Below are 24,690 nucleotides of genomic sequence, written 5' to 3' on the forward strand. Positions count from 1 at the left end.
CTGTTTTTTTCTGGACCGTAAAATAATTCTTTTCAGGTGCAGTTCAGTTGAAGAATTCTGATCCCTTTCAAGGCAGGTTGTGTGCGAACCAACAACGTCAACTGGATCACTATTCAAAAGAAAAGGAGAGGGGCTTTAATTCTACTTAATTGATATCATCAGTAGTAACATGGATTCAGCAGAAACAAGTGCATAATAATATCTCAATTTTCAGAGTATTCTAACCAAATATTTTCTGTGGAGGCCAAGCTAGTTTATTGTACCGGCTAAGGTACATTTAACTCATGACTTAAACAAAAGACAAAGAAGGCCTGTTTAAATCTAGCTGTGAGGACAGAAGGGAGGAGTATGGAGAGGTGAAGTATCCTCCATTTGCCAAATATATGTTTTTTTTTTCAAGGCATTCCATTTTGCATGAAGGGCAGAGAATATACCAGCAGTCTTCAAAGTAGAAGAATAAAAATAAAAAAGAGCTTGGGTATAAACTACAACGAACCTCCTTGCTTCTGTCCTCTTCAGGATCATGCAAAGCCCATTTCTGTTGTTGTAATCTGCCAAGCATAGTAAGCACCTGCTGCTAGTATCTTTGTTAAGATAGCTGCTGAGGTCCAAAACAATAAACCCATAAAAAATTTTCTCAGGGACATTTTAGGCAGCAATCTAGTTCAGTCTTCACATGGAGGAAGGAAGTGGCTTCTAACTGGGGAATGACAAATAGTTCATACTGTCCTAGAGTATTTCTCCATCCAGATCTCCATCCACACCCAGCTGAAGATTAATTTGTTTGTGGGATTGAGCAGCTCTGGACAGCACATTTCTGACAGACCTTCCCAAGGGCTCTCTGACTCTAAAGTACTCCTGGTGGATTCAGGTCCACAGGCAGAGGCTCTGTCTGAGCCTCCATTTAGGAGGGTTCCTGGGAACAAGCAGGGTCCACACTCCCATCAGTGCACAATCTGTCCATTAGCACATCATGACACTATGAAAAATCCACAAAAGCCATGAAAAAGCCGGTAACTGCCCAAAAGACAAATTCTTTGTCTGACAAAGAACAAATGGTGTTTCCTCAGACCTTAAACTATGCCAGCGTTTACTGAACACCACTTACCTTCGCGTGCAGCTGAGGACAACTGTGTTTCTGCTCTCCCACCACATCCCACCCACCCAGCAAGTCCCGCAGGAAACAGCACAGGACAGTTGTGTAGCTCCAGCAGCAGATGCTCCAATGTGCGGAGACATGCGCTGTGCACCTCTGTTTTTACATGCTTGTAAGATCAGCCTCCCTGACTGTGCGTCACAGGCAAATGATCATCCCCATGCAGCAAAATCCCTTCTATTGCTTCCAGGTTACCAGAGAGCATGCATCCCAGTAACCACTGTGCTTCAGACATAACTGGGAGATGAAAGGCCAATCTTTTCTTCAAGGGCTGTCACATCCTTGGCTGCTCAGGACAAGTGAAATAAATTTCTTTCTTATATATAAATAATACCGCAAGTCACGACAGATTTTTTTTAATTTTATTTTTTTTAATGCAGCAGGCAGACCAAGCTGTATATTGAAAACTTTAAGAACTTCATTCTAAAAATCCGTATTCCTGGGAAAACATACATCACCAGCAGTCACAGTCTGATGAAGGCTACCAAAGGTGCACAAAGAAAAGCATGAAAAAGTAGAAGTTTCCTAGGAAAAAATGCTAAACGTCCCTGTGCACCTGAAATACAGATCAAAATGATCTGCAAGTGCATGGCCACTCTAGTGCCAGCTGCACAGCTCCATGACAGGAGCGCAGCATTGTCTGTCCATCATCACCTAGAGGGTAGACCTGATCAGCAGGGCTGGGGAGCAGGCTGCCCAGCAGCACCTCCACACAGCTGGAGCCACTGTCACACCACAGGGCCACCTTGCCCCGGGCAAGAACTCAGCCAGCTGCTGGGGCACGACAGTGCTGCTGGTCTGCATAGGTGAAGCCAGAGAGGGGTCCCGGGGATCAGAGAGCTGGGGGTTTGGCCTGTCAACATCAAGTGCTGCTGCTGCTGTTCACCTTCCCCCTTGCCCCATGAAACAGGGCTGGGACACGCGGTAGGAAGTGCCAACACAAATTGCTCCAGGCAAGTCCCCTGAACACATAAACCTGGGGCTGACGTCTTCCCAAGCGCAGAAACAATACCCAAAAGAGAGGGTCACACACGGGGTAGTCGGCCTCCAACAAGGTCCCGCTCATCCAATCTCCTATAAATCACCCTGCCCAATGCCTCAGCAGAAAATAGCTCAGTGGGAATGAGGAGAGCCTGGGGCAGTGAAGCCCTCACAAAACTGGTTACACGCAACTGAAACAAATGTGTCCTTGGAAAAGCCCCCCTTCCCGACACATTCTCCCCTTACTACCCAGGTGAAAACAGCTGCATCACCACAGACAGTTAAGCTCCACTACAAAAGGGCATGTGTGTTTGTCCACCGTACCATGTTTTTACTACCGGGTTTTTTTTCTTTTTTTTTTTTAATTTTTAAACCTTTGGCAAACACCTTGGTGCGAACGGCCGCCAGGTCAAATGCTACCCCTTGGCAACTAGGGGACCCCGAGGAAGCCCCAGCACTGCTGTGAATCTCCTCCCTCCACACCTGCCCAAACCAACCACAGGACGAGGAGAAAAATCTCACTGAGTTCTCTGTGCCTTTCAGGCAGGGACGGCAGGGCATGGCCCGAAGGCAGAGCCACCAATAAAGGCCTCCCCAGAGGACTTCTGCCCACTCCCCGTGCACCGTGACTGACGCCCATTGGCATCTCCCTGCCACCATCCAGCTCCTCCGCTCAACACTCGCGGTGCTCCTCAGTGTCCGGCATCCCATACAGATTAACCACCGCTCCCCGCCCTCTGGCAACGGTCCCACGCCAGGACTCCCTCCCTGCAGCTGCGGCCAAAGGGCGACCAGGAGCTCCGGCTCCACAGCTGGGACATTTCGCAACACGGGCCTTCGGCCGGATGGGCAGCAGCTTCCCTCGAGCCTGCTGCAGCGACAGCAATGGCTCTGCTGAGACCACATGGCCACTGCTGGAAAAGTAAGGACAACTCAGTTCCCATCCTCCTTTCCAAGGTGCCTGGCTCTTGCGGAAATACTCTCCAAATGGCTCAGCCTGTGCACCTCTACTCTAACCTTTCCCTCTTGCCTCTAACCTTACTCCCCACCTCATCCAAACCCCTTTGAATTACACGAGCTTCTGCTTTCAGACATCTGCATGTGTCGGTACCTGCCTTAGGTAGTGCATTCCTCTCCTGCCCGGCAGCTCAGGAATGAAAACACTGAATCGTACCACTCCAAAAAACACACTCCTGCTCAGCCCCGCCCTGAGCTCCCGCCTTGGCAGGGAAACAGCTCTTCAGAGGTGCAGTCCCGCGGCTGCTCATCTCCTGCATTCCATCTTGTCCCTGGCAAAACCCCTCTCAAGCTGCAGGCACACATGGATCATGCCTTTGACAAGGGAAAAATTTTCCAGTTGCCAGGCTGACTGGGGCTGTTCCTTAACCCCTCTTAGTAACCTTCAGCCCAGTATCTTACAAATCCAACACCAAAGCCCTCAACAGGCATCTCCAATAGGTAGGGCCCACACTCCCCATCAGAGCACAATCTGTCCACTAACATATGACGACATTAGGAAAACTCCACAAAAGCCATTAAAAGCCCAGTAATTTCCTAAGGGTAGACCTCATACTCTTTGTGAGACAAAGCACAAAGGGTGTTCCCTCAGACCTTAAACTAGGACAGTGTTTAGTGAACATCTGTCGCGGGCGGAGTGAATAACTTCACTTGTAAGAGAGTAGTGAAATGTTTATTAACATAAAACAGTGATTTAACAAAGTTAGTAGTGAATGCGACAGTGTTTTACGAGATTCGATGCCAGGGTACACTTGATTATTTACTGCATAGAGGCCAGGGTCAGACAAGCTGCCAGGGAGACCCTCCCGTTGAGTCACGAGGTTCAGACAGGACCCCCTTGCTTTCTAAACTCCTTCTCAGAGGGGAGTCTAGGGGCGGCTGGATCCAATCCTAGTCCCAGACTTGGTCAACGGTTTATGTCTAAAGGATTATATATGCGCAATCAATCCTTAGATCACTTAGCTAAGATTTCAAAGTTTAGCATGCTATTAGTCACTTACCGAGAATCTGTTGCGGCAAGGAATCTCTCAACCTCGAGGAGAAGAACCTTAAGCGAGCGTCCCCACTCAAGGGGAGATCCTGTCGTGCAGCCCGCTGCGGTGCAGGAGAGCTCAAAGGGCTCTTGGGCTGTCCACTATTTATGGAGTAAGATAATGGACCTATAGTCATATTCGCATGGGAACAAGATACCTAGGTTCCCACTCCAGACAGTGTTTTGGTTATGTTGCCAGCCATCTCCCACAGTTCAAGCGCAACTCGTAACAACTCCTGCTGATGGCCATGGCTTGAGCAGGAGCTGGGGGGGGAAAAGGGGAGAGCACACCACCACAACATCACCTGGCTTCCCGTGCAGCTCAGCGCTACTGATTTCCTGCACCTCTGGTTTACGTGATTGTAAGATGACCATCCCCGACCGTGTGCCAAAGGCAAACATTCCCATGCAGCTCAATCCCCTCTCTTGCTTCCAGGTTATCAGATGCAGAGCTGCTGTTGTCTGGGCCGTGGGGAAGCCACTCTCTGTTGAGGAGGTGGAGGTTGCACCTCCAAAAGCAGGTGAAGTCTGTGTCAAGGTAAAAACGCGTTTCCATATGTTTTTTCTCCCTTCTGGGAATTATTCTTCTTGTGGCTACACCTTGAATATACCTGACAGGGATCTGTGTCCACTAACAGGCCTTAACTGTTCAGAGGAGCCCTGTGAAAAATCCTTCCACAAACTGAGTTCAACAGAGGCCAGACCATTTCTAAATCTCATCTGCTCTTTCCTCTCCAAACAGATTGTGGCCACTAGCATCTGTCACACAGATGAACACATTTTGGAAGGTATCTTTCCTAGTGTGGATTTCCCAGTTATCCCAGGCCATGAAGGAGCTGGGATTGTGGAAAGTGTTGGAGAAGGAGTGACCTCGGTGAAACCAGGTAACAGACACACACACACAAACACATGCCCAGGACCCTCAAAGTGGATGAGGCTGCCAGAGCTCAGAAATTCCCCGCTGCTTCTGCATCAGCGGCTCAAAATCTGAATGCATACTTATTACACTGGACCATCACATACACTTTCCTGGTCGATTCCATGAACACGAGCAGTTCCTCCTGACAGAAAAGCAGAGGGTTCATGGTAGGATGCGGTTATAAGAAAGCTCAGCACAAGTCCTCCAACAGGTAGCAGCCTCAGGGTCTGCTCAGAGAGAGGCACCACATAATATATGGGATGTGCGTTATTCCGGGTGACAAAGTCATCCCCATTTCCCTTCCTCATTGCGGGGAATGCAGCTTCTGCCTGAATCCCGAATCCAACTACTGCCTGAAGTCCCAGGGAGTTTGCTTCTCCTTCCCCTATACCTAAATGGGGTCGTCTGTCTGTCAACAAGTCTGATAACCCCACAAGTGCTTTATTTTTACTTGATGAACAATAAATGCATGCGCCTCCCAACGGCTTCTCCAAATCACAAAGCCTTCTGCCTGACAAGACCAGCCGGTTCACTTGCAAAGGGAAACAGATTCACCACTTCCTCTGGGTCAGCACCTTTGCAGAATACACCGTGATCCTGGAGTACGCTGTTGCCAAAATAGATGCTGCTGCACCTCTGGACAAAGTCTGCTTGCTTGCTTGCAGGTTCTCCACACGCTATGGGGCTGCCATCAACACCGCCAAGGTTGGTATTCAGGCACGTCCAGCACAAACACACCACGGCCACCCTCATACCCTCACCACCCTGTGCAACAGAAACCTCCCCTTCACACTGGACACTCACAGGGACCCAATGTTATGCAGGTAAAACCAGGCTCCACCTGCGCTGTCTTCGGCCTCGGAGGAGTTGGCCTCTCTGTTGTCATGGGCTGCAAGGCAGCTGGAGCTTCCCGCATCATTGCCATTGATATCAACAAGGACAAGTTTGCCAAGGCCAAGGAGCTGGGAGCCACCCACTACATCAGTCCTCATGACTTCAAGAAGCCCATGCAGGAGGTGCTCACTGAGATGACCGGCCATGGCGTGGACTACTCCTTTGAGGTCATCGGGCACGCGGATACCATGGTAGGTGGCATTTCAGCACATGGCCTCCCTCCCACCTCCTTCACAGGTTCCTGTCAGGGCAAATGTCACCCCGGAGGGCAGTTCCTTGCCTGCTGCCAGCACTGCTGGGCGCTTCTTTGCCCAGAAACGCAGTCTGTTGGCTTTGGGAGAAAATGACCTACAAGTCTTCAAACAGGCATTCAGCTCTTCATCTCTGCCGCACGAGGGACGATGTGTTTTCAGATTACCAGGGAGAGGCAGATGACTAGACAGAAAGAACGCTTTTTCTAACAAACTCATCAGCATGTTCTGTAACTCACCTGCACGTCCCATCAGACTGCTGCCCTGGCCTCCTGCAATATGAACACTGGCATCTGCGTCATGGTTGGGGAACCAGCTTCTGGTTCAGTGATTTGCTTCGATCCTATGCTTGTGCTGTCTGGGCGCACATGGAAGGGGACTCTGCTCGGACGTACGAAACTCAAGAAAACATTTTAGGCATTTCAGACTTTTCCTTGCATGGTAGTTTCCAAATCATAGAATCACAGAATGTTCTGGGTTGGAAGGAACCTCCGAAGATCATCTAGTCAAACTCTTCTGCTGTGTACAGGGACAGCTTTCACTAGAATAGGTTGCTCAAAGCCTTGTCCAACACCTGAACACTTCCAAAGATGGCACATCCACAACTTCTCTGGGCAACCTGCTCCAGTGTGTCACCACCCTCATTGTAAAAAAATTAATCCTTGTGTCCAATCCAAATCTACCCTCTCTCAGTTTAAAAACACTGCCCCTTGTCCTGTCACTAGAGGCTGACTGGTCAGTAGTTGACAGGGTCCCTTTTTAAAAATGGGTCTGACGTTTCCCTTTCCCCGGTCACTGGGGGCTTCCCCTGACTGCCACAACTTTTTAAATATGATGGAGAGTGGCATGGCAACTACATCAGCCAGTTCCCTCAGGACTGCGGGATGCATCTCATCGGGTCCCACGCAATTCTGTATGTTCAGGTTCCTGAGGTGGTCTCGAGCCTGATCTTCATTTCTGGTGAAAGGGAATTCATTTCCACAGACCCTGTCTTGAGGTTCAGGGACTTGAGAGAGCTGGGAAGGGAGATTACCATTGAAAACTGAGGCAGAAGAACTGCTGAGTACCTCAGCCTTCTCCGTGTCGGTTATCACTACTGTGTCTGCGGAACAGGTACCCTTCAAGGCATATGAATCCCCTTGAAAATGAGTTTTCCCATCTGAGCAAAGTCCTCAGCTGTAGGACAAAAGACACTTTTCCTCATAGTCATTATTCACTAAGCTCTTGGTCACCAAGAATTATTTCAAGCTTGGCAATGTCACACAAAGCCCCATTGAGAGGGCTTTCCAGTTAAAAAAACCTATAACTGGAGTGCTGCATTGCCACTCTATATATAGGCATGAAACATGCTAACAAACCTGTAACCGTTTTGTACAGTCCAACACACACAACTGTCTACGCTAACCAGACACTAAAACCAGGACAAAACCACTCTCCTGCCAAGGAGAAGAAAATTTCTCCCAAGATAATGGCACCAGTACTGCTCGTTCAGTCCTGACCCTACGCTATGTGTAGGAAGGTCAGAAATGTCCCCTGAAAGTAATTCCTTGTTGCCCCACCAACACCTTCCTCTTGCATTTTACTCTCTCTTTCCACCACAAGACTCTTCTTCCCTCTCCCACTCTCTTGCTTTCTCTCATCCCTGTCACTCTGTCACACACACACCCGCTACCTGGCCTTTCAGGGGTGGCCACTCTCATACACGCTCTTCGTAACCCCCAGCAATCGATCTCAGCTTGCATTTCACGGCAATCTAAGTGCTTCTGTCTTATGCCAGAGGAGGAGCTGGTGCAACTCAAGGAACTTCTCCTTCCCTCCTGCTATCCTCGCAGCTCAAAGGTGGCACCCTCTCATATTTTTAGCCTCATCCGAGTAATTTCGATGCATTCCAAGAAATAGGTACTGCACTATAAAAGGGCACAGAGCCATATGTATTTTACAGGTAACAGCCTGGTAGAGGGGACACGCCCCTGGGGTTGGCTCTCATATTCTGATCAGAGGAGAGCTGCTACACTGTTGGCACCAGCAAACTCTACCTTAGCAAAACAGCATTTCTCTGATTATTCACTGTCGGTGCTTTCTCCCATTTCTAGGTTGGAATATGAGAGATTGTATCCCCAAATTAGTTGCCAGCTACTTGGAGAAGAAATTCAACTCAGACGTGCTGATCACACGCACGCTGCCGATTGCTAAAGTGAACAAGGGGTTTGAGTTGTTACATGCAGGAAAAAGGTGAGACCCTGACCAGCAGGAGGGAGCTACAGCAGACGCCACCTCCACCGAAAATTCAAACCATCCAAACACTCCGGCAGGCAGGCAGAGCATGCAATACTGCCTTCTCAAAAAGCACCCAAGCCTTTGGAGGAAGCAGGGATCAGGGATGTACGTTGGGAGGATCTGCCATATCTCAGAGGGAAGAGCCCACGTTCAGCACGGGGAACCCTCCTGCTCATGGTTCAGCTCAGCAGAGAGCCCATGGCCCCGGTCCTGCACTGAAGCCAGCACAGACCCTCAGAGACCACATCACAGGGCACTGTTTGAGAGCACGGGACAGGCGAATGGGAGCGAGGAGTAAGGGGCATCCTTGGCGACAAAGGCATAAAGGCCAAAGGAAGGAAGAACATGTCTTACAGCACAGCACAAGAGCTTTGGGGAGGGACAAGGAGCCTTGGTTCCTGAGGGGTTCCCTCAGCAGAGTTTGAAGGCTGCCCCATTGCTGCATGGCTCCTGCAGCTGACTTGGGCAGAGGCTGGGTGAGAAAGAAGGCGGCCAGTCCTCAGGCACACCTGCCTGCCCCGCTGCCTGCTCCTCAGCACCCCCAGCCGCAGCACCTCTAACTCCTCCCTTCCCTTCCCTTCCACTTTTCAGTATTCGCACCGTCCTGCTCTTTTGAAGGACGCAGCCACAGGAGACCAAGCGGAGGGACCGGTGCAGCACACACTCTCCTGGCACAGGCCCTTCTTGCCCAGCACCTCACTTTGTGGGTCGCAAGGAGACGAGAACGAGGAACTTGCCGACACTGGTGCCGCTGCCAGAGTTCCTGAACCTGGCCAAGACCCAGAAGGATGCCTCTTTCCAAGAAAATACTTTTGCCAATAAAGGGTTTTGTTCAAACTAATCCTATGCAGTGCACTCCATCAACAGAGGTCCGTTTGGGCAGGAGGAGCTCTTCCCTGTACCCGCAGGCCCTTCCATCACACCCCTTGATTCAGCGGCAAGCAACTGCCTTTGCCCCTTCCACAGCTGCTGCTTCTCACCTTCACCCACCTTACACACTTATGCCCACACGTCTCTGCCCCCATCTCAGCTGGTTGAATGCTGCAACCTCAACTACAGTACAGCAGGGAAACGACAGCTGCTGCTACTGCTGTTCTCTGGTCTCACTTGCAGGACCAAAATGTGTTCTGCTACATGAGGTTATCCTCAGGCAAAACCTGTCACTCCAGCCATTTTCATTTAAACATTAAGTTTTCTTATCACATTACTTTGTCCTATTCTTTCCTAATTTTTGCTTCTTGAATTCATATTTGTCCTCTTTAGATCCTCTGGCCTCCTGAGCTCAGTCTGCTGGCTTTTCTCCTGATCTAGTTTTTTTCTTGATAACAACCTCAGAGAAATTTACAGATTATAACCAGTAAGATAAATTAAAAGTGCATTTATATCCCATGATATGTAAATGTGGGTGCTAGAGGTACTAAACCTAGACTTCCAGAAAGTAAAAAGCAAAATTCGTCCTTACATTGCAGGTGTGCAATTCCATAGGAGCTACCAGGATCACAACTGGTCTGACAACTATATTTGTTCTATGCACAGAAGGAAATGCAAGGATATGATCCTTATGGGTCCCTTCCAACTTGAGCTATTCTGTGACTCTATGATAATATGAACTCAAAATTAGCAATTGCTGTAAGAGTCCTGTTCTCTATTTTAACACATTTTTCCCCTCAACCATTCTTCTTCTCTAGGGTGAATAGAATTAATTGTACACGTTTATTAGAGCTTTATCAATACTTTTGTTGTATCTCTTCAATGTCTAATATGTCAAGGTGGATCTATCTCTCCTTACCTCATTTGCCTCCTCCCACTTCCTTTTTGTATGAGGAATGGAAATTAAAGTAACAGAGGACCTTAAAAAGTAGCGAATTATCAATCTTGCTAAGAAATGCAAAGCCATGCCTGCTAGGATATGATCTAGTTTGTTTTTCATAGTAGATATGCAAGAATTGTCTCTGAAACTGGTGCCCAGTTACACTGAAGACAAAAATTTAATGCTGAGGCATCAATAAAGGCAGTAATATCCACCTTTGTCTTTTAATTAAAAATTATTGTAGGCTTTGAACTACGGCAGGCAAGGGAAAAGATAAGATTTGTACTTAGCCCTCATAAATGCATTTCAGAGTCTATTCCACAAAGTGAGTTCTGTCAAATATTCTTCCATTTTTCCACCACTTGGACCCAGACAGGAAACAAACATAATACACAAAGGGGGCCAGAACACTGACTACTGAGATGAAGACAAATACCTGGAGGACTGCGCCTGTCTGTACAAACATCTGACCTAACAAATCAGTTATTAAAACTTGTCTGATATGTGAACACATATACCAAGTCAAGATATGAAATATTGTTGAACACAGATACACAGTATCTGTCATTACAAAGTTAATCATTAAATCCATGTCTACTGACAAACAAGTTTGATTTTATTTTCCCTCTATTAATTGGATAAGAAAAACAATCATCCTCCTTTCTTAAGGTATACACAAAGCTGCACAGCAACAGGATCTCGGTATCAAACACACCCCCCCCATATTCACATACATTGAAAATGTTTTACAGAGATGCCAGTTACCCACAGGACTTCACAACTGCAAGCAGCAATTCTGAAAACGATGTTGTCTTCACATCAATGTTAAGTTTGCAAGTTTGATGGAGGAGACCATCACATGGACGTTTTAAGGATAAACAATACTACACATTTGAAATACCTTTTCACAACCATTTTGTAGGCTACAAGCTCAACAGCAGAGACTGGACATGTCTGAAGAGGCACAAAATTCCAGTGCACATAGCACTGTTCACATTTATGTCCTTATGGGTGAGACGAAAACATGAGCCATATGTATGGAATGTTATCTAGGAAGCAGCTGATGATTTCATTGTCTGTCACAGTGAAATTGTAAAATTTGGTTGTTTTAAACTTCAAACACTAGCAACCATATAGGATATCAGCCTTACAGCATTTGTCCTCTGAAATTGCTCTTCAACTCTTGCACAATGTAGAAAATTGAATGGTAATCAAACCCAACTAAAATAAGGCTCAAAAGCTTTGTAAAGTGGGTCTGTCTGAACGGCTTAAGGAATATTTTTGTTTTCAGCTAAGCACTTAAACATCAGTCCGCTTTCAAAGTGGAGTGAAGATTGCAAAGTACATGAAAGCAACTAATCCTAAGAAGAACCACGTCTTTGTTCCACCAAACCTGGTGAGTGAACTGACAGGATAACAGGCACGAAGGACGTGTGAATCAACTGTAGAGCTGGGTGTCCTAAGCATGAGTGTACAGAGGAATGCCTTCCTCATTCATGAATGGTGCATTTTTTTCTGATCAGGACTAATCTTTTTTGCATCCTAACATTAACAGATATCTCTCTATTTTTAAAAAATATTAATATATCTATAATTTTGTTCAACAGCTAAGGAGTTGAGTTCTGCGCACTATAGCATTCTAAATGGTTGCTGGTCCAAGAAGGGGGTTTATGTCATTTTTGGTACTCTTCTAGGAAATGATCCCATTCCTTAGGTATACAAAAATGCCCACACAGAAGGAGGATTCCTTTCTAGTGGATAGGCCTTTTCTAGTCTATCATTTCATTCTGACCAGAGCTGGTGGGATTATGAAGGTCCTCAAGGCTGAATTAGACACGTGGACTTCAATTACAGAGAACACCAATTTGTGCACAGCAGGCCCAGGAATGGGAAAAGGACCAGCAGAAAGATGAACTGTCTTCCGGTGCTGGGCTAAGCAGTTAAGGGTAAAGAAAAAGGGAAGCATGGAGCAGACAGGTAGGGAGAGAATACAGGTTTAAAGAGAAGAAGGATACAACACCCGGGCAATGATTTTTGTTTTAAGTTGAAAAGAGCTCTCATCACTTTTTCTAAGAACACCCAAAATTTCAAAGCTATAATCAATATATGGCATTTCTGACATGCTGGGGTTAAGTTCACATGTGCGACTAGGAAAAACTGACTCTCTTTACTGCCATTTAACCATATCATCTCCGTTTTCAACATCTTCATCCATCATCTTTCTGTTCCTTTTATCAGTCTCTCCTTGGCAGCAGCTTAAAGTTGGTAAGTCTAGTTGGTTGCCAAATTACACACAACAACCACGTCCATTCAATATTTTAATGTGTGACATTTCTTTCCAGAGTAGCAATTGCTCTTTGGAGTGGTTTCCATTATTTAGCTTATCCGTTTCAGCTACAGTTCTATTTTAATCAATTCTACTACTCGGTTTCTTTGAAATAACAAAAAGACCATCTCTTCTAGAATATAAATGTAGACTCAGCAGTCTAAAACTACTATCAATAAAATACCAGTAGATTTATGCAAAATATATATTAACCCAGAAAAATATTTACTACTCCGTCCCAGCAGTTTATATGGGCAACAAGCCCATAAATGAGATCGTAAAAATTAAAAGTAAACAAATGGGTTTTCTCCGTAACATATACACGAAGCATCAGAGTATCAAACATTGTTCTCTAGTGATGCTTACATACCGTTATAGGTGAATGTAGAGAGCACCCAGCTCTGAACAGACCATCACTTAAAATATTTTCATTTTCTGTTTGAGTATTTGTGACTCTGTACTGTTTTCTTAGACTTTAGAGATGACAATCACACACCATTTCTCATCAAGTGTCTCTTTTTGTACAAATAACACAAACGTCAATCAATCTTTGCTTCTAGAACCATGTACACCAGCACTATGTAAATGTAGTATGTTATCTGAATAATCCTTTGGCATTTATTTTAAGTCAAATACCCTAACTTCTCACTTATACAAATGTTATGATAGCCACGCCAAATACTCCAGAAGGGGATATAAATATTTTAAATACAACTTAGTTACCATAAAAATCCAATACATCATAAGATTGTTATTTACACCACCACTTTAGAGAAACGGATGGTGATGTTCACTTCTAGAAATGACAGTCATATCAACGAAACGGTAAGCAAATCAATCTCTTATGATGCTGATCAAATGTGTGGTTTTTTAACATCCTACACATTTTTTTAAAACCACAACCAGACGTGGATAAAACAACAAGACTATTAATGTAATTATCTCATCTGAAAACAGAGCTCAGATGGTTCTTGAGAGACCATGTAGATTAGCTTTTTTCCCAGTGCAGGATCAACTCTCTGCATCATTCCTGAGAGAGAACTTGTGCTCAAAGGCCTCCAATGATCATCTATTCCATTACCATTTCAGACTGTATCATACTGTCAAAGTTAACCTCCTCAGAAATATCAAATCTCCTGCTCAACCTTATAGCTACTTTTTTTCATTCCAGAAGACTGTTACTACATCTACCCTTGCCCTTCCCACTGTGAAGCATTACTTCTCGTCTTGTCAAGTGTATTCCTCTTTCACAGCCGCTAGGATGTTTGCCTTTCCTCTATCCCCAAATAGCAGGGTACCACTAACTCACATTCACTTTGTCATCCACCATTCCTTGTGATTGTGGCCAGCAGCTTTAGGGAGAGGAAAACATGAAATACATTTCATAATAGGATGTTGATCTATCTTTTTGGTTTAGCCAATATACTGTGGAATGAATGTATCAAATTTTCCCAGTAAAATACAAAAGGAGAAATACTTTTTCCACTATTCTATATACACCCTAAAGAGAAAGATTGTTCTATGCTATGTCCCCTTGTGGAATATACTTGATTTTTTTAATAGTTTCACTAAAATACCGTCCAGAAATGTAAGATTGATAAAATTTTCTAGCATAAATTTATACTTTGTTGCAATCACAAAGTCTCTCAGTGAAAAAAACGCAGACATCACCAAAGCCGCAACAACTTCAGCAGCTGGTGAAAACCTGGTCATTGTGTCCCACTCAATACTTTTTTAATCAGGTGAGCCTCTCTCCAATGTTTAGTTTCCACTTCACTGGATTAGTGATAAGTGGCAAAAGATTCAATATAGATTGGACAGTGGAGCATTCAAACAGTATTTCTCCAGAAAGACTTCCGTCACGGCTCCCATGGGGACCTTCAGGAGCCTGCAGTTACGGGTGAGACTGGGCAAAAACCCCTCAACTGCAGACAACACCCATCACATTGGGTGCCTGTTCTACAGTAACACTGCAGATTGTCAGCCTCTTCTCAGTGAATCGGTTGCTCAGACACAACTTAATGGCTAGAGTACTGAAGATTGCTCAACAATAGTTTGGTGTTCTGGAGATCATCTAGCAATCTTGTTACTGAATTTCCAATCCCTTTAGGACAGTCAAGGATTTTAAAACTACTGCTCCTTATGTATAGTATTTTCCCCTGAAACTGGAGGGTGATATGGGAGAGCAAAAGTAATACCTCTGCCCACTGAAGAAAGAAAACACATTCCTTCCATGAAACAAGTCAGGGCATCTGAATTTCTCTGTGCCCACGTAGAGATGAAATTATGATTTCCTCCTAGAGGCTTAGAAATCTTAGATCAAATAATCAACCTGCTAATTTTTTTTCATGCTTTATAAACCAATAGTCTATTACTGAAAAAAAAAAAAAAAAAGCCTTTCTGGATTGGCAAATGATTTACCATAACTATGTTGACTCTGAGCATCCAGTAGGGACTTTGGCGAAGTTGCAGCATGGATATATTTTTTTATATATACATGTATTGTACACATATATTGTGTATTTCTATATTTAAGTTTGTGGAAAGCATGTCTGCTGCTGTTTAGGCAGGGTAGGATCAACGGAGCAGGCTCTGCTCCATTGATTCTATCCTGCCTAAACAGCTGTGCAGGATGACACATCGCTGGGGCACACGTGTCACAGTGAAGGTCTTTGCTGATTCATGTGAGTTCAGAATGGAAATATACTAAGCACATACTTAGTTCTCCTAATTTCCTCTCCTTCCTTCTGTATTTGCTGCGTGATTAAAGTTTTACAAAGCCTAAAGTAAAGAGAAGCCTAGCAACCATCTAGATAATCAGCAGAAGCAACTCTTCCATCAACAACCACTTCAGTTTTATAGCTGTGAATAAGCCCTTTGCATGAACACTTCCAGTGCAAATCGCTTTCTCCAGAGGTGCCGGTTGTTCCAACCGAGATCACCCAGGCACTGCGCCATACAAGCAACGCCTCGTAAGGAACAGAATTTTTAAAAAAAGCATTAAGAGAAATTACTCACTGACTGACTTAGCTATACTAAGATATTCTCAGTACCAACATTACTAGTAGCTTTATGCCAGTACTAAACTGATAATATTACCCAAGTCATATTACCCAAAGTTTGCACAAACCAAGATGGGAGCCATATTCCAGAAAAAACACAGCACAAATTTGCTTTAAACATAATTAAACATTGGCGATAAAGGCTGGTTATCTCTTGAAAACATCCTTTGTAATAAACCTGCTGAGAGATTTTCTGCTCTACAGCATTTAATAAATGCAGGAAGGGTCTTACTTTGTTTTAATTTTGGCAAGAATTTGTGCTGGCTTTGGCTGGGCTAGAGTTAATTTTCTTCATAGTAGCTGGTATGGGGCTATGTTTTGGATTTGTGCTGGAAATAATACAGGGATGTCTTAGTAATCACTGAGCAGTGCTTGCACAGAGTCAAGGCCTTTCCTGCTCCTCACACCGCCCCACCAGCAAGTAGGTTGGGGGTGCACAAAAAGCTGGGAGGGGACACAGCCAGGACAGCTGACGCCAACTGACCAAAGGGATATTCCATACCATGTGACATCGTGCTCAGCATATAAAGCTGGGGGAAGAAGGAAGAGCGGCACATTCCAGAGTTATGGAAGATGGTGCTTCATCTTCCCAAGTAACCATTACCATGATGGAGCCCTGCTTTCCTGGAGATGGCTGAACACCTGCCTGCCGATGGGAAACAGTGAATGAATTCCTTATTTTGCTTTGCTTGCATGCGCAGCTTTTGCTTTACCTATTAAACTGTCTTTATCTCAACCCATGAGTTTTCTCACTTTTACCCTTCTGATTCCCTCCCCAGTCCCACTGGGGGGAAGTGAGCAAGCAGCTGCATAGTGCTTAGCTGCCGGCTGAGGTTAAACCGCAACAGAATTATAGGAATGTACTTATTTTTGGTTTGACTTTCTTCACATCCTTTGGGCTTTGCATCCTAATGCAAGACAAAGAAAGTCTTCTGTTCTACATCAGAATATCTGTTTTAGTAAACAGGTGTGTTTCAATAGAAATGCATATAATTTTTATCATCTTATCTTTTTTATCACCAGAACAGTATTAACAGCATCTCTTGTCAGCCACTATTTTGCTATTCAAATCTCTGTAGTTCCTTTTCTTGCTTTGAGCAAGAATTCATTCCCTTTAGCAACTAAGCACCGAGGCTTACATTTATATACTTTATCCATGTATAGTTGGTGATAAGCAGATGATAATGTGTTTTGACAAAATTTATGTTTCCATTGTGTTACATCTGTGTTTATTTATTAAACCAGTGCTAAAGCTTTTATGTGGACTTAAGTAAGTTTCTTGAAGGCTTCCAGGGTATGTATGTCCCAAACATTGATTCTTAAAGAAATCATGGAGATTTTTATAAATCGCTAGATTATTAAAAAAAAAAATGCGATAAAAGAGCTGGGTTACAATGACGTAACCTGAATTTCTCAGGTGAAATCTTACTGCGAAACTCAGTTGAAATGAAGAAAACTGTAACTGGCACCTAACTTGCAGAAAAAGTGGCCTTTTCTCTGTTCTGAAGGAATTAATATCAACAATTAATATTTATATTTATCAATTAATAATACAATTAATATTTATCAACAACACAATAGAACTTACTCATGTTACAGCATAATACTAATGCTTGCAGTAGCAAATTTCAGAAATTTGGTTGGTGTATTGTAATTCCTTTTGCTTTTTTCAGGGGTTTAGACTAAATGTTTTGTTTGGTACAGTACTGCCACAAACCATCACTGACTTAAGTTCAACTCCAAAACAGGACATACATGGAGTTTAGATACTTGAATTCAAAAGCAATATCCAAAAACCCGCTTTTTTCCCTAATAGGCCAGAAGGGCAGGCACCGAAATTCAGTATACCCTGTTCCAGTTTTGATCTGAGTTCCCAGGTTTGCACTTTTGCCAGAACAGTTCCACCGGTTCTTCCACTGACTGTGACAAAGCATTTCTCCACCAATGCAATATTGCTCAGTAGTCCTACACAGGAACCGCCAGTCCTTGTCCAAGACCACGAGCACATCATGCTAGGAGCTCTGAACGCAGAATAGAAATGCATCCCCTGCCCTGCAGAGTTGTACTGGGTCTGGCTGGGATGGAGTTAACTTTCTTCATAGCAGCCCACCCACGTGGTGCTGCGTTGTACAGTTGTGACCAAAATGGCGTTGGTAAGATGCCAATGTTTTAGCTGTTGCTGAGTAGCTCTTGCACAGTGTCAGGGCCTTCTCTGTTTCTCCGTTTGCTCCCCGCAGCAAGCAGGCTGGGGTAGGCAACTGGCTGGAATGGAGTACTGTGGGGACAGCTGACCTGCATTGACCAGAGGGATTTTCTGTGCCGTATACTGTCACGCTCAGCAATAAAAACTGGGAGGTAGTCTTTCCAAGATAACTGTTGCTCAGAGACTGGCTGGGCACCCGTCTCCTTGTGGGAGGTGGTAAGGGATTGCATCACTGGTTTTCGTTGTTTTTTTTCCCCTTAGATTTATTAACTGTAAGCACAGACGTTCATTAATTGGGTAAGCTTTCTCTTGCAGTTCACAGACATTCAAGGCTATAACGTAATACCCTGTGGCTTATGGATACCATACTGAACATTCCATGTAGATCATTACCAAATATGCTGTTTATTTAAATATTCTGTCAGCAATGTGTAGAGGGATGCAGTGTAACTAGCCTTCCTTTTAAATTACTTTAAGATCTTACTATAATTTATTCCAAAAGTGATTTATTTCCCCACCCCCAGGAACCTCAGAAACTAAATTTACAACTTAGAAAATCTGCAAATCTTCTACTAGAAAATAAGAGTAACAAAATGATGCATGCTTCAAGAATCTAAATCTAATTCTAAATAATCTTTGGTATCCAGGAGAAAGAAACAAGAAAAACAATTTGGAAAGATACAAAAGAAAAAGTAGATGCAAAAAAAGGATATGTATTCTATATAAAATGTAGATTCCTTCATTACAGTGTTTCAGCAGTTAGTACACTTAGTTGAGTCTTGAAATTTCTAGAAGTGACTATCATCAGAACAAGGTCATTGTAAAGGTCTGCCATTTGCCTTCCAGTTTCTTAAAAGACTGGATACAAAAAGATGTGATAAAGCATTCAGGCTTGCAATTTATTAGGAGTCACACACCCGAATACAACAACAAATCAATTTTTCGTTTTCAGAGTGTAACTGGATGAGTAACAGCATTTATGTATTAAATATCCTCTTTCCAGGGTATCATTGAAGTGATTTGGGTTGTCACCTTATGAAACAAAAACTACACTATGTGATACTTAAAATAAAAAATACACACAGCTTTATAATTTAGTTGACTCCTTAGAAATAAGCCATTTGTGGAGTAACACCTAACTGCTAGCACAACAATGAAGGTAACCTGACCAAACACTTCTTTTTAACCAAAACTCATAGCAAAGACAACCAAAAAATACCACCAGCGCAGATCTGCCATTTAACTAATAATAGGTCTGGTGCTTTTCTTCTGTTCAGCAGGTATCCCTCAAAACCAGTGGACTGCTGGGGCATATGTATGTGGCTGGTAAAGCAGGAAAAGCATCAGAAAGGAAGGTGTGACCACTGGCTTGAAAATTAAAGTAGGGAATCAAGCAGAAAATCAGGCAGCTGTATAATCTTGGATCAAAGTGTGCTTTCTTGTAACCTGATTTATTAATTAAATCCAGTTTGTTCGCTGTTAAAAGAACATAGTTTTTTGGATTTTGTTGCAGGTTGGAAGAGTGTGGAAAGTGTAACAAAGCTGGTGTCTGACTATACAGCAAAGAAATTTTATCTGCATGTCTTGGTGTCCTATACATTGCCATTTAACAAAATTATGCTTTTGACCTTATGATTGCAGGAAAGAGGTAAGTTATCAAGAAATCAAGTCTACCTTATGCTGTTCATGAGGCATATTTTAATCATGGAAGTTGAATACTTCTTACAAGTCTTATCATTTTGGATGCATTTAAAAAGAAAAAAAAAAAAAAAGAGACACACCGTCAAATGCTCCAAGAAAATCTCATTCCTACCACTAATTCATATCTGAAAAGGAAAATTAACATGCAATCAATGAGGCTATGTATTTCCACAGCTTTATGTCCCCAGTGCTGAGTCTTTATGAGGAAAGTGAACGCACACCAAAGCCTGTGTTCCACTTTGAAACTGAAGTATGTGCCTGGGCATTTAGGAAACAGTAACAGTTTCAAGAAGAGCTAGCCTACAGAACCTAGGGCTGCGTACCTCCACACCCCAGCTGACTGCAGTAACTTCAAGCAAACTTCTGCCTTGCTGGAAAAGCTTCATTGCTGAACCATACAACCATCATAAACTGACAGGATAGAGTAATAACATTTTCAGCTTACATAATAGAAAATATGTAGGATGGGAGCAGACACAAGAAGCATGAGGTAGGAGAATCATTTAACAGGTCACAGAGGTCTCTTTATTGAAGGATGCTTGAAAATACTTTGTCTTCACAAACGTTCTGGTCATCTTCTCCTCCAGTATGACTTTATCTGTGTCAAGCACAATTTAGCAAAGAGCAAGAGAAGAAAACTTCCCCTGACTTCTCTTCAGCATAAGGACAGTTTCTACAGAGATACAAAACAGCTGCTGAGCCAACCAATTAAACCATCACTTTCACAGCCTGACAAAAAAGAGCAATGCTACTAAGCTGATGAACGGCCCACAGTGACAGGACTGCCCAAAGCTCTAATGGAACAGGAATGTCTAAAGACAATAAGCAAATACTATACACACCCAAGTTCCATATACCAATGTTTTGTGTTTGTGGGTTAGGCTTTTTTCTTAAGTTTAAAACAAACTTTTACATGGTTGATTTTCTTTGTTGCAGCAATCAAACTGTCCTCATTTTCTAAGGATTGGTCTCAAATTTCTGAAGACTCTCACTTGAACATAAGCCTTATTTTTGGATGGTCTCATTATTTAACAAATTGATTTAATATTTAATATGTAATAAATACATACTAAGAATTAATACATATTTAAGAAAGTGCGGCTCAGACAAATAAGGAATGGTTAGCATTGAAAGGTAATAAGGGACAGTAGCCAGCACTGTATTATTTGAAGCATATTATATAAAGCAATAGGTAACTTTTCTTATCATCATGTAATATTTCCACATGCATACATGGATGTGGTTCTATTTTTGCAAATACTGCTGTACTTTTAATGTATTTCCAGCACCGAGTCCCACGGAATATTACAGCACAACTGTTCAAAATCCTCCCCAGAGAACAGGATTGCCACTGTGAGTGGGTCACTCTGCTAAACGGACCCTTCTCTCAGCGCTGAACATTGGACCCATAACACTATAATGCCTTCTGACCTCTTTTAAGCAGCCCTTATCCCAGTCCATAGCCCTTTGAACTTCTGGAAACCCCTCAGCACAATCAGCAATGACACAGCACATCACAAACGCACAAATGAGTTATCAAAGATTAACAAATTCCATCTTGTCTGCCAATTTACAGTAACTTCTGCACATAGAACTCACTTTACCTTGCTAAAAAGTTACCTATAATTCTCTTAATGACTTTTAAAGCCTAAAATAATAAGACAGCAGGTAATGAGATAACACCAAAATAACTCGTTAAATGTTTTAATTGAGTTTTAGCACTTCCCTACTGAGAAAACACTACAAGAGGTTCCTCCCAATAAACAATGTTTCCCTAATATTGCATGTACGCCTGCACAGCCTTAATTTTACACTAGGACAAGTCTCAAAAAATGTAATCAATTAGCCAAGTAACTCTGTAATAACTACAAACACATAGATTTGTGCAGGATTGGGAAAAAAAACCTCACCACGCTGATATGTTAGAAGCAAACCACCTCCTCTGTCTGTACCATCACACATTACTTCTAAGTCTTGCTAATTTAACAGAAACGTTATTTTTCATTTTTTAAAAGAAATCTAAACCTTGCTGAAGCAAAATTTGATTGCTATAAAATAACTGTGCCTTAAGACAATTGTAACTTGCACTTTACCCATTATTTTGAAATGTTACTACAGGAAAAACTGTGTGGTCATGTCTGTGTAGTGACGAGTTCTGTCATTACAGACCTGGTGGTTACCTGTCACTGCTCCCTGCATACTGCCCATCAGCTTCTGAACATGGGATCGTAGAATCGTCTAGGCTGGAAGGGACCATTAAGATCATCGAGTCCAACCGTTAACCTAGCACTGCCAAATCCGCCACTGAACCACATCCCTCAGCACCACATCTACACAGCTTTTAAATACCTCCAGGGATGATGATTCAACCACTTCCCTGGGCAGCCTGTTCCAATGCTTGACAACCCTGTGGGGAAGAAATCTTCCCCAATATCCAGTCTAAACCTTCCCTGGTGCAACTTGAGGCCATTTCCTCTTGTCCTATCACTTGTGACTGGGGAGAAGAGACAGACCCCCACCCGCTACAGCCTCCTTTCAGGCAGTTGTAGAGAGCAATAAGGTCTCCCCTCAGCCTCCTTTTCTCCAGGATAAACAACCCCAGCTCCCTCAGCCGCTCCTCATAAGACTTGTGCTCTAGACCCTTCACCAGCTTCGTTGCCCTTCTCTGGACACGCTCCAGCACCTCAACGTCTTTCTTGTAGTGAGGAGTCCCAAACTGGACACAGTACTCGAGGTGCGGCCTCACCAGTGCCAAGTACAGGGGGACGATCACTTCCCTAGTCTTGCTGGCCACAGTATTCTTGATACAAGCCAGGATGCTACTGGCCGCCTTGACCACCTGGGCACACTGACAGCTCATATTCCACTGGCTGTCGACCAACACCCCCAGGGCTTCTTCTGCCGGCCACCTTTCCATTCACTCTTCCCCAATCCTGTAGCGTTGCAATGGGGTGTTGTGACCCAAGTGCAGGACCTGGCACTTGGCCTTCTTGAACCTCACACCACTGGCCTCAGACCATTGATCCAGCCTGTCCAGATGCCTCTGTAGAGCCTTCCAACCCTCAAGCAGATCAATACTCCCACCCAACTTGGTGTTGTCTGCAAACTTACTGAGGGTGCACTCGATCCCCTCGTCCAGGTCATTGATGAAGATAATAAACAGAACTGGCCCCAATATGGAGCCCTGGAGAACAGCACTTGTGACCAGCCACCAACTGGATTTAACTCCATTCACCACAACTCTTTGGGCCCAGCCATCCAGTCATTCTTTTTTACCCAGTGAAGCATATGCCCATCCAAGCCATGAAGAGTTGCATTTCAGCACAGCTCAAGCATCTGCCCGCAGCAGACATCCGTGGGGTCGAGGTTTGCCCTGTGCACAGCGGCATGTGTGGGCACACGTGTGTGCAGCTGCCAGCTCCACAGAACCTTCTGCCATCCTCACTGCTAAGCTCGGCTACCAGCTGCGACACGAGTGCCAGTGGGAAGCTGTTCAGCTGCCCTTTCCTTTCCTCAAGCCAGCAAATGCATTACTGCCAACTTTCCAATAACTTGGAGATTCTCCTGCCCCTTTGATAATGATCATAAACTGGGCGGGACTTGAAATTTCAGCAGATAATTAGAGAGCTCCTTAAATTCACCACTGGTTTCACAGCTGACCAAAGAATTATATTTGAAAGACTAGCAAAGGCATTTATACATACCTGAAGAAAATGCTGTCAAGTACAAGCAAGGAGGTGCCAGTGTAACCCTTCCCCCACTTCTGTGTAGTTAGTTTAATATTAACATATTAGAATCAGCACATAAAAGGTCAGCTTTTTGTGTTCTATTTGATTTTCAATGAAAGCAAATACCTGAGGATATTTAATCATAAAACTCCCCAAATGACTTATCTCCATATCTAAAATATTAAAAATCTTTCAGTATCCCAGCCTCATGTGTCTCTACTGCAGAACTGTTGTGGTCACTTTCATATTTATTTTCATTACATCTAATTAACATGTGCCTTTGTTTTGAAAAGTTATTTTATTTTAGTATAGTTTAGGATTAATTAGTGAATTTATTCCTAAAGTTTTCCCTCTTGAAATACTGTATAATATTTTAAATTCATATTTGTATTTACAAAGCCAGAATATTTTAATTAACTAAGAAATACCCAAAGAAACATCAACCAGCTTTGAACATTTTAAATGAGAACAATTTTGATTTTTTAAATGTTTCCATTTTTCAACCAGCTGTATTTGTACCTTACAAAAATAACTTTTATTTGAAGAATGACAAGAATTTCTACTTTTTTTGAATGCTACACAAGTAGTACCCTCCAGTATTTCATAGGAAAATATAGGAAAGCTTAAATCACAATTCAAAATGATGATTTTGAGAGCAATGCCACACAAAAAGACTGCTACGCTCAAGCATCCACAGCTGGAACCTGTGCACAGGTTATGCCAGGTTTAATGGAGTTGTTTGTATGAAATATATCTATCTAAACTAGTTAAATGACACTGGTTTGTATTAATTAATTGCATTAATAAGAGACAAATTACCTCTGGGTCAATCTAGCACCATTTCTGTTTGGGGAAAAGACACCCGGCAACGTTTGCACGAACGCATTTCGGTTTCACCTATGTCAGTTCCCTCCAGGCTCCCTAAGCCTCGCCAATACGCTCCCCACTGTGTGAGGCTGCAGCCAGCAGTTACAGCCTCTAAACATCACCTCCTAGTTCTGACACTAGCATAGGGCCAGCTCCTGCCCTGGCTTCTTTCAGCATACACTAGCTGCCAAGCTTCCATGTGATTTCTTGCCCCGTATCTCATTGTACTTCAAAGTCAAACTAAGGTAGAGAAAACCCTCACTAAAAACTAATGCTTCCAGGATGGGCACAATAGTACAATTTAAAAAAACAGAAAGGGGGGGGAGGGCGGGAAACACTGCAGATCCCTAGATGTTTTGGGCTTTTCTCCTGCTCACCACACAGAACGGAGCACATCCTCCAAGCAAAACACGATTGCCAGGCCTCTCTCCCACATGCTGACAGTGCTTCCCATCCCTCCTCTTT

The 24,690-nt window shown here is 43.6% G+C and overlaps 1 protein-coding gene and 1 long non-coding RNA gene across 3 annotated transcripts in view; one reads left to right on the forward strand and one right to left on the reverse strand.

The window, feature by feature from the left end:
* Nucleotides 1-24,690, reverse strand: part of LOC141744163 (uncharacterized) — a 26,692-nt gene continuing 2,002 nt past the window's right edge. Inside the window, exon 4 of the long non-coding RNA XR_012587352.1 lies at nt 1-109. This is a non-coding gene — a long non-coding RNA (uncharacterized LOC141744163). The remainder of the gene's footprint in view (nt 110-24,690) is intronic.
* LOC141743805 (alcohol dehydrogenase 1-like) lies at nt 3,042-9,144 on the forward strand. 2 transcript variants are annotated; one of them, XM_074588770.1, is made up of 9 exons: nt 3,042-3,059; nt 4,624-4,725; nt 4,930-5,067; nt 5,379-5,472; nt 5,594-5,811; nt 5,931-6,191; nt 6,507-6,642; nt 8,345-8,483; nt 9,120-9,144. In XM_074588770.1, the coding sequence occupies exons 1-9, from the start codon at nt 3,042-3,044 to the stop codon at nt 9,142-9,144; spliced, it is 1,131 nt and encodes a 376-aa protein (XP_074444871.1). The 2 variants fall into 2 exon arrangements, with proteins under 2 accessions (XP_074444871.1, XP_074444870.1); XM_074588769.1 differs by having other exon boundaries at nt 5,379-5,465; nt 5,587-5,811.

The sequence above is a fragment of the Larus michahellis genome, chromosome 5, assembly GCF_964199755.1.
Source record: "Larus michahellis chromosome 5, bLarMic1.1, whole genome shotgun sequence".
Taxonomy (NCBI): Eukaryota; Metazoa; Chordata; class Aves; order Charadriiformes; family Laridae; genus Larus; species Larus michahellis.